Source organism: Acinonyx jubatus, chromosome C2, assembly GCF_027475565.1.
Source record: "Acinonyx jubatus isolate Ajub_Pintada_27869175 chromosome C2, VMU_Ajub_asm_v1.0, whole genome shotgun sequence".
Lineage (NCBI taxonomy): Eukaryota > Metazoa > Chordata > Mammalia > Carnivora > Felidae > Acinonyx > Acinonyx jubatus.
The window spans coordinates 81,224,169-81,240,334 of NC_069384.1; the positions used below are offsets into that span (position 1 = coordinate 81,224,169).

The 16,166-nt window shown below is 36.8% G+C and overlaps 1 protein-coding gene across 13 annotated transcripts in view; it reads right to left on the reverse strand.

Annotated features, from left to right (window-relative positions):
- VPS8 (VPS8 subunit of CORVET complex) overlaps positions 1 to 16,166 on the reverse strand; it is a 253,159-nt gene that overhangs the window by 131,222 nt on the left and 105,771 nt on the right. For all 13 annotated transcript variants that reach the window (XR_008297776.1, XR_008297777.1, XM_027061270.2 and 10 more), the window contains one exon: positions 4,632 to 4,703. Coding sequence is in view for 11 of the 13 variants with exons in the window: in XM_027061270.2 (XP_026917071.1) it covers positions 4,632 to 4,703 (72 nt within the window). In the remaining 2 variants the exon portion in view is untranslated. The remainder of the gene's footprint in view (positions 1 to 4,631; positions 4,704 to 16,166) is intronic.

Consider the following 16,166-nt stretch of genomic DNA (forward strand, 5'->3'; position numbering starts at 1 on the left):
GTGGCTCAGTTGGTTAAGTATCCGACTCTGGCTCAGGTCACAATCTCACAGTTGGTGAGTTCAAATCCCACATCGGGCTCTGTGCTGACAGGGTGAAGCTGCTAGGATCCTCTGTCTCACTCCCTCTCTGCCCCTCCCTCGCTTGCCTGCACATGTGTGCGCTCTCTCTCAAAAATAAACATTAAAAATTTTTTTAAAAAAAGAAGATGTGGTATTTATATACAATAGAATATTACTCAGCCACAAAAAAGAATGAAATCTTAACCATGTATTACAACATGGATGGACACTATGCTAAGTGAAATAAGTCAGAGAAAGACAAATACCATATGATTTCACTTATTATGTGAAATCTAAAGAACAAAACAAAACAGAAACTGATGCAGAACTAACTGAGGGTTGCTGGGGGGTGGAGTGGGGAAGGGGGTTGAATAAAACAGGTAAAGAGGATTAAGAGGTACAAACTTCCAGTTATAAAACAAATAAGATACAGACAGGAAATGTACAGCATAGGGAATATAGTCAATACTACTGTAACAGCTTTGTATGGTAACAGATGGTAACTAGATTTACTGTGGTGACCATTTCATAATGTATGTAAATACTGAAATCACTATGTTATACATCTGAAACTAGTACAGTATTGCATGTCAATTATTCTTAAATAAAAACACTTTTTTAAGTAAGATAACTAGAGAGTGAAGGCATCCCAAAAAAGACGTCAGCTAGCCCAGCAATCAGTGAAGTGAATGGCTTCTGCCCTGTCTATAAGCAGTTCCTTAAACAGATGGTTTCATATAACAGGCTGTTTATGATCACACACAGTTATCAAACCATAATTGTTCCTCTGCTTTAGGTGAGCTCTCGTCTCCTGAGTACCTCCTATGAGTGAGATGGTATAGCAAATACCTTCAAGGAAATTATGAGCAAGAACGCAAGGTGAAACAGGTAACAAATCTTAAATAAAAGGTACAATGCAACTAACATTGTCATAAAGGAACAAATGGCTACAAAAGCACAGTAGGAAAAATGAGAGAAGGAATTTGAAAAGAAATGAGGAAAGTAGGGGAATGTCAGACGAGAAAGTAACCCACGACAGAGAGAAGACTGTGAGCAAAAGCATGGACACTGGAAAATACAAGTGCATGCAAAGAAACTGGATTTCTTTAGAGTGCAGCCACATGCAAGAGGAGGAGGGAGATATTAGATTGAAAAGATGAGGCCTTGAATACATTCTAAGGAATCTAGAGTTTATTCCATAAAAAAACTGGGGCTCTATTGACCATGTTCAACCATGAGAGCTTATCATCATCAGCATTGGGCTTAGGAAAATTATCCAGTTGGAGAACAGAGTGAAATAACACAAGGAAGAATTAAAAGGTAGGGAACCCAAGCAAGATGCATATGACTGCAATGGAGTCTCTCCTCCAATGGATAATTGGGGTCCGAACTAGGGCAGTGATCATGAAAACAGAAGCAGGAACAGGTGCAAAAGACGCCACCGGAAAGAGGCAACAGGACAAGGATTTATCTGTGTGGAAATGTGTGGCTTTTAAAAAGGAGGAATAAACAATGACAGACCTTGAGCCTGACAGGCAGGTAGGATGATGGTGCCATTAGCAAAGAAAGAAAATACAGAAGACAGGGAAGGAAGATCAGGCATTGTTTTGAATTAGCTAAACAACAAATTGTCTCATCTATGGGAAGTCCTAAGTCCCCTCTCCCACTCTCATTCAAAGATAAAATGTAAGATTCCTCCTGTTATAAAACATTCCCTTGGGGCCCAGCTTTTGGCCTACCTCCTTGTACTTTGCTAGCAGTGTATTCCTTTCTTTAACTCTCCTTGCTTTAGTCCAGCAAACACAGCTTGTTCAAGTACATAATTCAGCATTACCAGAGTATGAGAACATTTCAAGTTATAATCTGTGTATGTGTATATCTAAATTCTAATTGATAATAGATAATTCAAAGAGCTTTCTCCAGCTTTAAAATACTCAATCATCACTCCTTTTCAGTGTACAGGTGCTTTCCTGGGACTCAACTCTTGGGCCCAGCCAGTGCTCCTCTCTGCTTATTTAGCCCTTTCTTCCGGTTTCCGGGTGTGAACTCCTTAATTATATGATCCTAGAAATAACTCCTGAGAAAAGAGTTCTAACTCTCAGCCAATTCCCTTGCCACCTCAGCAAGCGTCTAACTGGTTATCATCCTCGAAATTCTGGCCCCTCTGTGTTTCCTTTCTTACCTATTCCAGGGCCCATGCTTACAAAAATTCTGAGTAATCTTATACAAAGTCACAAATTAACAGCTTTTTACTTCTACGTCTGTAGTCATGCAGCACACATCATATCACCTTACATTCAATGTTCATCCAGTGTTCCCTGGTCACTGCCTACATTCCTATTTTCACTGGCCCCATCAGTACTACACTTGTTAGTGCAACTCTTTCACCAAAAATGAGAAAAAAAACTCTCAAAAGTTCATTCTTCATTGACGCAAGATAAATACTACCAAAACAATATACAAGTATAGCAATTCACCAACTCTAATAGTTTAAGTACTTTATGGAGCTTCAGGCTCTTCATTTGGATCATTCCTCCAACTCAGTATAGTTTTAAATTCAAATTCCAATTCAATAAACTTGCAAACATGCCTTGAACATCTACTAGCTTCCATTGCGCTGGACACGTTAAAACAAGGATACACATAAAAAAAAAATCTTCACAGTCTCTATCTATAGGAAACTCAGTCCCAGGCAGGAAAACATAGATGTAAACAATTACCATACAGTGCGCCGCATATAGTATAAAGTGTTGTATGAACACAGAGAAGGGGCAACTAATCCAACTGGAAATACGGAAGAGGATTCTAGATTCTAAAAGAGTTTCTCATGGATGATATTTGAGTTATGCCTTGGACAATGGTTAGGAATCTGCCAGGCAGAGAAAGGGAAGGAAAGGCATGATGGGATAAAAGAAAACTACACAAAGAACTTAAGACATAAAGATGACAAAGAAAGCTCATGAATTGCAATAACTTAATATAGTTGAGAAGTCTGTAATATAGAGAGTGTGTTGCAGGCAGTGTGGTGGAGATAGGAGAGAAAAGTTACAGAGAAGTAGTCAAGGACCAGAAAATATAGAAGGATCTTGGATGTCATGTTAAACAGCTTTAGATGAGTATGGCAGAAACTAGTACTTGTGCTCCAACATCTGTTCTTCCTTCCTAACTTAGAAACAGAACTCCTCATTTTAGGCTAAACACATGGTAACCCACAATACAGAGTACATTTCTCAGTCTCTCTTAGCAGCTGAGAAGCAATATATCTAAGTTCTGATCAACATGTTATAAGCAGAATTGTAGTACACAACTTCTAAAAAGTTTTCTTAAAGAGAGGGAACTCCTTTCTTCATCTCTTTCTGCATTCAGGCTGGTTAGAAAGTAGAGGTGACGGCTGGAACCCAGGCAGATATTTTGGACCAAAAGACAGAAACCATGTACTAAGAATAGTAACAGTGAAAGCAGAAGGCATCTGCATCCCTAATGAGTTTGTGAAGCCACTCTACCAGATCAGGTTGCCTACCTGCAGACTCCCACGGAGAAAAATAAATTCCCATCACAATTAAACTATCGTTATTTTGTATTTTCTCTCACAGCTGTACTCAATTCCAACTGATCCAACAGGGAGTCAGGGAAGAATAAAGGAAAGGCAAGATCACAAATTAAAGGAAGACAAGATTAGGTATTGAGAGACCATTTAGGAACTCCAGGTAAAAACTCTCCATACTACCTACCTGGATCAAACTGGCATTCTTTGGGGGCTTAGCAAGCTTATTCTCATATTCATCACTGCCTATCTTACAAGGTTAATAAATAGCTCAATTAAGATAATGTATATAAACGTGCTTTGAAAATTATAAAGAACTATTATAAATGTAATGCATTAATGTCATACACAATTAGAGAACATTTAATTTTGGTATCTTGTCCAAAATAATTGAAAACTCCCTAAGAGGAAGAAATCTCCATTCTACAGCCAAATGAACAGGATGAAAATTCTAAGCTTTCAACTACAAGAAACTGGCCTGGTTCAAACTGTGCAGATGGAAAGGAAAAGCATCTGTCTCTGCATTCATTCATTAGCAACAGCATGGATCTCAAAATAGCTTTGGACTGAATTTAGTTAGATTTAAACTGAGATGATCTTCTCTGTGCCTCTAATCATTCTGAAGTGTTACCACCATCTCAGTGCCACGGTCAAACTACAGCAACACAGTGATGCTGGTCTGAGACAGAAGAAGATTCTTCACATTAATTGTTTTCTTAAAGCATTCTGAAGTCAGTCACCATTATTTCACAAAATCATATTAATATAGTAATTACCACAAAATGCATCTCTCAAGGGCAGTACCCTGTGTCCTAGTAGCAAGTGTACAGCTAAGATACAGTAACAATTTTTTTTTGAATTAATGGTTAGTTTTTCACTCAGGTTTGGAAGACAAAGACATCACAACAAAATTTCTTTGGACATACTGCTTTATTAAATAAGATTATTAAATAAGATTATTTTTGCTATAAAACAATTCAACTTTCTTAAACATTAATACAAAGACATCTATTCTCTGAGTACTCACTTTCAACAAAATGTCCACAATTCGTTGTTGATATTCTACAGCTTGCTTGTCATTTTTAAAATCTTCAAAAGTCTAACAGGAAGAAATTTTTAAAAATTATTATTTGTAAAATTTGAAGGAAACAAGATATTAATTTCTTACTATTAGGCAGGTAAAATCCCAAATAAGATAACCATTCCTCATCAGGTTTTTCCTTCTATACCTTTAAATAGTAAGTTGTTTTTAGTAAGTTAGCCAGAGAGCTATAGCATTTAACACTGCATGGTATTCTAGGACTTTAAAACCAGATAACAAGCATAAAAATATAGTAACTATCATACAACCAAAGAGTGACTTCAGAAAGGAGGGCAAAGTTTACAGGCAATGAAAAAGAAGAAACACTAAGGGTAAGAGGCAAATTTATGAACAAGGGCTTGAGAAAATACATGTTACATGCTCAGCCATCATTCCATTTAGGCTATTTAGAAATAATAACTGAAGTACAGTTTATTAACTTTCATGAAAAATAACTTTCATGATTTTCATTAAAACTAAAAAAAATGATGTTCAATGACAGATTTTTTTTTAAATTATGGTAAAACTGTCACAATGTTAAAATCCTCAAGCCTACATATAAGGACTAAGTATTCCATTTTCAAAACACACCAAGTACAGCATTCTTATGTCCTTGCACAAGTAGAGCCAGATATATTTAGAACAAAACATGTACCAAAGTAAATGACAGCATCGGATTCTGAAAATACCTAGTACCTATAAAATGCATATATGAAGGAATTAACATTGTTTTCACTACCAAAAAAATTAAAACAAAAATATTTATTGAATAATAAAAGTGATGAAAGACTTGAAGATCTTTCCTGTGGTTTTCACTTAGCACATGTGGGTCTTAGAAATACAGCAGTAATTTAGTGCTTATTTTCCTGAAACAATAAAATAGACCACATAGTGTCCCAAGAGATTTAAAAAAAGGAATTTTAAAGCCATGAACTTTCAAGACTACATTATGGTTACATTCAAACCAAAATACTGCTGTTCTTTAAGTAGGCCCTAAATTTCCCCAACTTCTGCAATAATACTTTGGATGAGTATGCCCTTCCTTCTCCTCTCTTGACACACACTAAGTGCTTTAAACAAATGATGCTCATCTGTCTACTTAATGACAGAAAAATAAAATCTTTTCTTTTTTTAAAGCTCTTTCTTCAACGAGACTGCTTTGCTGCCAGTTAGTTGAGAAAAGTTGAGATGAGTTACCAAGGAGACTTCAGGAACTCTCAGTCTGTAAACTCAAACAGAACATATTTTAATGTTTAAGTGGGTTAAATTTTACCCTGCCTGAAGACAGAAAGATGAACTACAAAGTCTCTCAGTTCTATCTTCAGGTTTATGAACACACTAATATACACTAATACAAACACATACCTCCACCCCCACCTCAGCCTGCCAAAATGAGATGTCACTCTGCAGGTACAAATAAAAGGTACTATCTGCTACAAGTGCTATTTAACTAAAAATCATGGAGAAATTAACATATGTATTAAAAACAACAGCAGTGACAGCTAGTAAGAAAATAATTTCTTATCCATTTTCCTTTTGGCAGCATGTATTCACTGCTTTGAAACATATTGAAAGTTTACTTGTATAAACATAATTAAGTGGTGATATACTATAGTATGAATATGATGATATATATAATGACATATTTTGGTTGTAGTTTCCAGCTGCCACTAAAATGACATGTCATTGTCATTATCACTCCATTGAAGATGCTTCCAATTATACAATGCTTGTTGGAGGAATAACATGTCCTAATGGAGAATGACAGTTTGTGAAGCACAAAGACCTATAAGCCACCCAAAAGCACAGACATGACCACAAGTAAAGTAAGAGAAATTGAATGCATATATGAAGAGAACTAATAAAATTTAAATAAAAAAGTAAAAGAGATCAGAGAAAAGATGACAGAGAAGATAAAGAAAATACAATATACAAATAATTGTAGTTTAAGATGAAACAAAATAATGAAGTAGAAAAACCATTTAAATCTGTAATTCAAGAAGACTTTCTTGAAATAAAAGGACTTGAATTCACACATTGAACAGGCCTATAGTATACATGGTATGACCCAGAAAAGTCAATTCTGAGTGATATCTTAGAGTAAAACTATCAGTCTTTAAAGACAAACTAGACTGGGAGAAAACATTTGCTAAGCTTATGTAATCTGACAAAGAACTTGTATTTCAAATTTGTAAAGAACTTTCAAACCTAGCAAGAAAATACACAATTTTTAAAAATATGAACAGATATTTCACCAAAGAGAATATATACAGATGACAAACATGTCTTCTCTGCTAATATATTTTAATGAAAAGATGCTTACTGACATTAGTTAAAAGGAAAATATAATTAAAACGATAATTAGATACCACTATACACCTTTTAGAATGGTCAATTTAAAAAAAAAAACTATAGCAAGTGTTGGTGAGATGAAGGAACAGACTGATACCTATACTACTAGCAGGAATGTAAAATGGTAGAACCACTTTAGAAAACAGCCTGTCAGTTTCTTACAAAGTAAAATAAAACACTTAACAAATGACCCAGCAAATCTGGTGAACAGATCAACAAACTGTACACACATAAAATGGAAAATTACACAGCCATAAAAAGGAACAACCTGGTTCAGGAGAATATGACAGCAGAGTAGAAGGATCCTAGACTCACCTAGTCCCATAAATACAACTAGATACCTATCAAATCATCCTACATACCTCAGAAATTGACCTGAAGATTGACTGAACAAACTCCACTAAAGGGAGAAAAGAGGCCACACTGAAGATGGTGGAAAGTGTGGAGACATGGTTTAGAAGAGAAACAGCAGCTCCTTTGGAGGGGAGGGAGCTGTAGTCTTGGAGAAGAATGAGAGAGAAAGGAGCACACAGGGGAAAGCACAAGGAGAACGTTTCTCCAAAGCCATTAGCTTGGAAAACAAGAGGGGCTGAATTTCACGAATTCTTGCAATCAGCAGGGCTTAAAGCCTGGAATTTTATTTTTATTTTATTTTTATTTATTTATTCTAATATGAAATTTATTGTCAAACTGGTTTCCATACAACACCCAGCGCTCATCCCAAAAGGTGCCCTCCTCAATACACATCACCCACCCTCCCCAGACTCTTAAAGACTGAAAACAAACTGAAGGTTGATGGGGGTGGGAAGCCTGGAATTTTAAAGGTCACAGGCTTAGCTGTGATAGAGCTGGAGGGCACTGAGGGGCCCCTGGAGAGAAGGTAAGCAAGCAACTTGGGGGCAGACAGTGTGGAAGCAGCAATCTGAGGCACATGGAGGTGGGTGGGGGGGGGGGGATGTACATTATTTGCTCTTCTCAGAACTCTTCCTGGAGAGGCAGCAGTCATGGACACACCACACCTCTTTGGGAAACAAAGGAGCTGGCTAGTGCTATTTTCTTCTCTTGCCCCTCAGCAGAAACACAGAGCCACGTGTGGGAAGCAGTGCAGTTCTGACACCGGCTGCCTAACTTGCTTACAACAAGCCCCACCCCTCTGTACTCTGGTGGAACTGCCCTTCTCAGTCACGCCTGCATCAGTTCCAGCACAGTGGGCCCCCCCTTAGAAAACCAACACAAACCCCCTGCCCATACCACATCTCCCGACCAGAAAGTTTTGCAAGCCCTCAGTTCCAGTGGAGGTGGTGACAGGTCTCATTCCACAAGCAGATCAGAGCACACTTAGTTAAAACTGCCCACATGCAGGCCAGGACCAAACATTGTCTATGGCAGGCAAGGAGAGCTTCTAAGACCACTGGCCTGAAGGATAGAGCAACCAGAAAACAACAGTAGAGCAAACAAGCACACACTAGATACATTCCCTGAAGCACTAGGTGGGCCCTGGGCACTACATTACCTTAAGGCCATTACTTTCAGGAGCAGGACACATAACTAGCATTTCTAACACACATAAGGCAGAGATTTAGACAAAATGCAAAGACAGAGAAATTTATCCTAAGTAAAAGAATACGATAAGGCCGCAGCCAGAGATTGAAGTGAAAGTGATATAAGTAACATGCCTTACAGAGAATTTAAAGCAACAATCACAAGGATACTCACTGGGTTTGAGAAAAGAAGACATCAGTGAGACCCTTACCACAAAGATAAGAGTTAAAGAAGAATCAATCAGAGACAAAGAGGGCAACAAACAAGATTAGAAACATTCTTGATGCAATGAAAAGCAGGCTAGAAAAGCAGAAGAATCAATTAATGACCCAGAGAAAAAGTAAAAGAAAGTAATTAAGCTGAACAAGAGAGGAAGAATTATGTTAAGACCAGACATAGGGAACTCAGGGACTCTATCAAACATAACAACATTCATATTACAGGAGCCCTAGAGGAAGAGAGAGAAAAGAGGGCAGAAAATTTATTTAAAGAAATAATAGCTGAAAACTTCCCTAATCCAGGGAAGGAAACAGACATCTAGATCCAGGAGGCACACACAACACCCATCAAAATCAACAAAATCAGGCCAACACCAAGACATATTGTAATTAAATTTTTAAAATATAGCAATGAAGAAAAGAATCTTAAAAGCAACAAAAGAAGTCATTACCTTACAAGGGAAAATCCATAAGGCTATCTGGAGATTTTTCAACAAAACTTGGCAAGCCAGAAGGCAGTGGTTTGATATATTCAAAGTGCTGAATGGGAAAAATCTGCAGCCAAAAATACTATATCCAGCAAGGCTACCATTTGGAATAGAAGGAGAGATAAAAGCTTCACAGACAAACAAAAACTAAAGGAGTTCGTGACCACTACACCAGCCCTGCAAGAAATAGTAAAGAGGACTCTTTGAGTGGAAAGGAGAGGACAAAAGTGACAGTATAAAAGCACAAAACACAAAGCAGTAAAAATGAGTATTTCTCTAATATTCAGCCAAACAACTCACACAAGAAAAAGGATATAAAATACAATAACATATACCCAAAATGTGCACAAAAGGGAAGAGAATGGATACAAAGTTGAACAAAGATCAACTTAATAAGAACTATTATTTGCAGAAGAGGTTATATACAAACCTAATAGTAACCATATATCAAAACCCACTAATAAACATGCAACAAAGAGAAATCCAAATATATCACTAAAGAAAATCAGCAAAACTCAAGAGAAAGACAAGACAGGATCAGAGAAAATCTCCAAAAACAACCACAAAGTAAGTGATAAGATGGAAATAAATACATATCTATCAGGAATAACTTTGAATGTAAGGGGCTAAATACTTCAGTCAAAAGACATAGGGTGTCAGAATGGATAAGGAAACAAGACCCATCTACACGTTGCCTATATAAAGACACCTTCAGACTGAAAGTGAGGAGACGGGAGAAATATTTATCATGCAAATGGATGCCAAAAGAAAGAGTAGCAATACTTAACACTGGACAAACTGGACTTTAAAACAAAGACTGTAACAAGAGACAAAGAAGGGCATTATATAATAATAAAGGGAGCAATCCAGCAAGAAGACGACATAACAATTGTAAATATGTATGCAGCAAACAAGTAGCACCCAAATATATCAAACAATTGGTAACAAACAAAAAGGAACTACTTGATAATAATACAATTATAGTAGGGGACTTTACCACCCACTTAGATCAATGCACAGATCATCTAAACAGAAAAGCAACAAGGAAAGAATGGGTTTAAATGATATACTGGATTAGATAGACTTAAATATATATTCAGAACATTCCAACCTAAAACAGCAGAATGCACATTGTTTTCAAGTGCACATGGAACATTCTCTAGAATAGGTCACATATTAGGTCACACAACAGGCCTCAACAAATGCAAAAAGATTAAAATCACACCATGCACCTTTTCTGACCACAACACTATAAAACTAGAAGTCAACCATAAGAAAACATTTGGAAAGACCACAAATACAGGAGGGTTAAACAACATGCTACTAAACAATGAATGTTCAACCAGGAAATCAAAGAAGAAATGAAAAAAATACATGGACACAAATGAAAATGAAAACACAATGGTCCAAAACCTTTGGGATACAGCAAAAGGAGTCCAAAACTTTATAGCAATTCAGGCCTACCTCAGGAAGCAAGAAATATCTCAAATAAACAACCTAGCCTTACAACTAAAGGAGCTAGGAAAAGAACAAACAAAATCCAAAAACAGTAAAAGGAAGGAAATAATAAAGATAAGACCAGAAATAAATGAAACAGAAACTAAAAAATGGAACAGGGGCTGAATGAAACCAGGGGCTGGTTCTTTGAAAAATTAATAAAATTGATAAACTCCTAGGCAGTCTTCTCAAAAAGGACCCAAATAAATCACAGTGAGAGTAGAGAAATAACAACCAACACCACAGAAATACAAACAATTATGAGAGATTATAAAAAACTATATGCCAACAAATTGGACAACCTAGAAGACGTGGATAAATTCCCAGAAACATATAAACTACCAAAACTGAAATGGGAAGAAGCAGTAAACTTGAACAGATGAATAACTAGCAAAGAAATTGAAACAGTAATCAAAAAACTCCCAAACAAGAAAAGTCCGGGACCAGATGGCTTCACAGGTAAGTTCTACCAAACACTTAAATAAGAGTTAATATCTATTCTCAAACTATTACAAAAAACAGAAAAGAGAGAAAAACTTCCAAATTTATTCTATGAGGCCAGCATTACCCTTATACCAAAACCAGATAAATACACCACTAAAAAAGATAACTAGAATAAATAAACTTTAAAAAAAAAAAAGAAGGGGTGCCTGGGTGGCTTAGTTGGTGTCCTCTGACTGCGGCTCAGGTCATGATCTCATAGTTTATGAGGTCAAGCCCCACATCGGGCTTCGTACTGACAGTACAGAGCCTGCATGAGAGTCTCTCTCCCTCTCTCTGGCCCTCCCCTATCTGCTCGCTCTCTCTCTCTCTTTCAAAATAATAAATTAACTTAAAAAACATAAAGAGAGGGGCGCCTGGGTGGCTCAGTCGGTTAAGCGTCCGACTTCGGCTCAGGTCATGATCTCACGGTCCGTGAGTTCGAGCCCCGCGTCGGGCTCTGTGCTGACAGCTCAGAGCCTGGAGCCTGCTTCAGATTCTGTGTCTCCCTCTCCCTCTGCCCCTCCCCTGCTCACGCTCTGTCTCTCTCTGTCTCAAAAATAAATAAACGTTAAAAAAATGAAAAATAAAAAAAAAATAAAGAGAACTAGAGGCCAATATTCCTCAGGAACACAGATGCAAAAATTCTCAATGAAATATTAACAAACCAAATCCAACAATATATTAAAAAAAAAAAAGCATTCACCATAGTGAAGTGGGATTTATTCCTGGGTTGCAAGGGTGGTTCAATATTCCCAATCAATGTGATACATCACATTAACAAAAGAAAGGATAAGAACCATATGATCCTTTCAATAGATGAAGAAAAAACATTTGACAAAGTATACCATTTTTCATGATAAAAACCCTCAACAAAGTAGATTTAGAGGGAACACACCTCAACATAACACAGGCCATATATGAAAAACCCATAGCTAAAATCCTCCTAAATGGGGAAAAACTAAGAGCTTTTCCTCTAGTGTAAGGAACAAGATAGGGATGTCCACTCTCACCACTTTTATTCAACATAGTAATGGAAATCCTAGCCACAGCAATCAAACAAAAAGAAATAAAAGGCATTGAAAGCATCGAAGTAAAAACTTCGAAGAAGTAAAACTTTCACTATATGCAGATGACATGATGCTATATATAGAAAACCTTAAAGATTCAACCAAAAAACTGCTAGAACTGATAAAGAAGTTCGGTAAAGTTGCAGGATATAAATCAACATACAGAAATCTATTGCATTTCTATATACCAATAACGAAGCAGCAAAAAGAGAAATCAAGGAATCAACCCCACTTACAACTGCACCAAAAACAGTAAGAGAGCTAGGAATAAATCTAAGCAAAGAGGTGAAAGAGCTGTACTCTAAAAACTATAAAGCACTGATGAAAAAAATGGAAGATGACACAAAGAAATGTAAAGACATTCCAAGGGCACCTGGGTGGCTGAGTCTGTTAAGTGTCCAAATTCACATCAGGTTATGATCTCGCAGTTCCTGAGTTCTGGCCCTGCATAGGGCTCCATGCTGACAGTGCTGAGTCTGCTTAGGATTCTCTCTCTCCCTCACCCTCTGCCTCTCCCCTGCTCGTGCTTTCTCTTTGTCAAAATAAATACACTTTAAAAAAACAAAAAGAAAGAAAGAAAGACATTCCATGTCATGCATTAGAAGAACAAATACTGTAAATATCTACACTACCCAAAGCAATCTATAGATTTAATGTAATCCTTATCAAAATACCAACAGCATTTTTCACAGAGCTACAACAAATGATCCTAAAATTTGTATGGAACCACAAAAGATTCCAAATAGTTAAAGCACTTTTTTTTTTTTTTGATGTTTATTTATTTTTGAGAGACAGAGTGACAGAGCAGAAGGGGACATAGAATCTAAAGTAGGCTCCAGGCTCTGAGCTGTCAGCACAGAGCTCAACATGGGGCTCCAAATTATGAGCCATGAGATCATGACCTGAGCTGAAGTCGGCCCCTTAACCAACTAAGTCACCCAGGCACCCCCAAAGCAATCTTGACAAAAGAAAAGCAAAGTTGGGAGCATCACAATTCTGGATTTCAAGTTTTATTACAAAGCTGTAATAATCAAAGCAGTATGGTACTGGCACAAAAACAGAAACAAAGATCAATACAACAGAATAGAAAACCCAGAAATGAACTCACAATTATATGGTCAATTAATCTTTGACAAAGCAGGCAAGAATATGCAATGGGAAAAAGACAGTGTCTTCAACAAATGCTGCTGGGAAAAATGAACAGCTACATGCAAAAGAATGAAACTGGACTATTTTCTTACATCAAACACAAAAATAAATTCAAAATGGATTAGGAACATAAATGTGAGAACTGAAACCCTAAAAATCTTAGAGGAGAACATAGACAGTGACATAAGCCATAGCAACTTATTTCAAGATATATCTCCTGAGGCAAGGGCAACAAAAGCAAAAATAAACTACTAGAACTATATTAAAATAAAAACAGCAAAGGAAGCAATCAACAAAACTAAAAAGGTAACCTATGGAATGGGAGAAGATATTTACAAATGACATATTTGATAAAGGGTTATTATCCAAAATATATAAAGAACTTGTAAGACTCAACAGCTTAAAAATGAATAATTCAATTAAAAAATGGACAGAAGACTTGAACATTCTTCCAAAAGATGACATACAGATGGCCAACAGACACATGGAAAAGATGCTCAACATCACTGATTATCAGGGAAATGCAAATCAAAACTACAATGAGATTTCACTTCACACCTGGCACAATGCCTAAAATCAACAATACAGAAACAACAGGCGTTGGTGATGATATGAAGAAAGAGGAACCTTCTTGCACTGTTGGTAGGAATGAAAGCTGATGTAGCCACTGTGGAAAACAATAAAGAGGTTCCTCAAAAAGTTAAAAATAGAACTACCCCATGATTCATCAGTCATACTACTGGGTATTTACCCAAGGAATACAAAAATAAATTGAAGAGATACACGAACTCTGATGTTTATAACCACATTATCTATAATAGCCAAATTATGGAAAAAGCTCAAGTGTCCACTGATTGATGAATGGATAAAGAAGATATGGTGGGGGTGCCTGGGTAGCTAGTTGGTTAAGCGTCTGGCTTTGGCTCACGTCATGATCTCAAGGTTTATGGGTTCGGGCCTCGCATCGGGCTCTGTGCTGACAGTTGAGAACCTAAAGACTGCTTTGGATTCTGTGTCTCCTTCTCTCTCTGCCCCTCTCCACTTATACCTTCTCCTCTCTCCATCTCTCAAAAATTAATAAACTTTAAAAAAATTAGGAAAAAAAGAAGATACGGCATGTGCACACGCGCACACACAATGGAATATTACTCAGCCATAAAAAAGAATGAAATCTTGCCATTTGCAATGGCACAGATGGAATTAGTACTATGGTAAGTGAACTAAGTCGGTCAGAGAAACACAAATACCATATGATTTCACTCATATGTGGAATTTAAGAAACAAAACAAATGAGCAAAGGGGAAAACAAAAGAGAGAGGCAAACCAAGAAACAGACTCTTAACTATAGAGAACAAACTGATGGTTACCAGAGGGGAGGTGGGGGGGATGGGTTAAATAGGTAATGGGGATTAAGGAGTACACATGTGATGAGCACTGAATATTGTATGCAAATGTTAAATCACGATACTGTACAACTGAAACTAATATTATATTGTATGTTAACTAACTGGAATTTAAAAAAACTTATTTAAAAAAGGGCCAATCTATTAATACAAGCAACAGCACTGATAAATCTCAAAAGCATTATTTTAAGTGAAAGAAGCCCGAAAAAAACTACAAAGCATATGATACTATTTATATGACATCCTGGCAAGGGCAGAATTTCAGTATTAGAAAGCAAATTGGCAATTGCCAGGGGCTGGCATTTAGGATGTGATGGAAATGTTCCATGTTAGTTGTAAGAGTGGTCACAAGACCGTATGCATTTGTAAAACTCTTCTCTTGAAATGGATGAACCATACTATATTTTATATAAATTATACCTCAAGGAAGCTAAATTTAAAAACCTTACTTTAAAAAATATTCCAAAGTGAAAAAAAGTGGTAAAATGGGATTTAAAAATCTGTCACATAAATTACAAGCCCCTGAAAATGTTTTTTATTAAGATATATTAACTGAATTAGGAAAGTTGGATGATGAATCAATCGTGGCAAAACAGGTAGTGAGTCCAGGATTTCAGATCCTAGGTCTTGCCAATTTCTCCAGCTCTGGTACTTGGGCATGCAGCCAACACATGATACAAGCATGTAAGAAAACCTCCACATGCCTTTCAAGCATTTCAAATTCATTAAGTCCAAAAGAGAATTAATATCTATATGTTTCCCCATCGCTCACCACAACCTCGTCCTACCCCTCATCTTCTGAGAAACCAGTTTCTCTTCTGATTCCCTAATGAATAAACCACCATATATCCAATTAACCAAGTCAGAAATCTAGGAATCTTTGACACTTCCCATTTGTCTTATCCTTCACATCCAGTGGCACAATAAGCCCTATGTTTTAGGCCAATTTGCTTCCTAAAATATCTTTCAAATCCCTTCACATCTTATTATCCCTGGTATCACAGCCTTAATTCAAGCCACCTCTATACTATACTTTAGATTACTACAAAAATTTGCTAACATATCTTCTTGCCTCCAAAGTTGTCTTATTACAACCCATTTTCATACAACAGTTAGGGGGAGTTTTTCTAAACTACAAATCATGATATTCCTCTACTTAAAAGGTTTCGGTGGCTACCTACTACTCTAGTGTAGAAGTCTAAACTTCTCACCATGGATTAAAAAACTCAGTCTCTTCCTACCTTTTCGATTTGTTTCTCACTATAGGCTTCCTTACACTTCA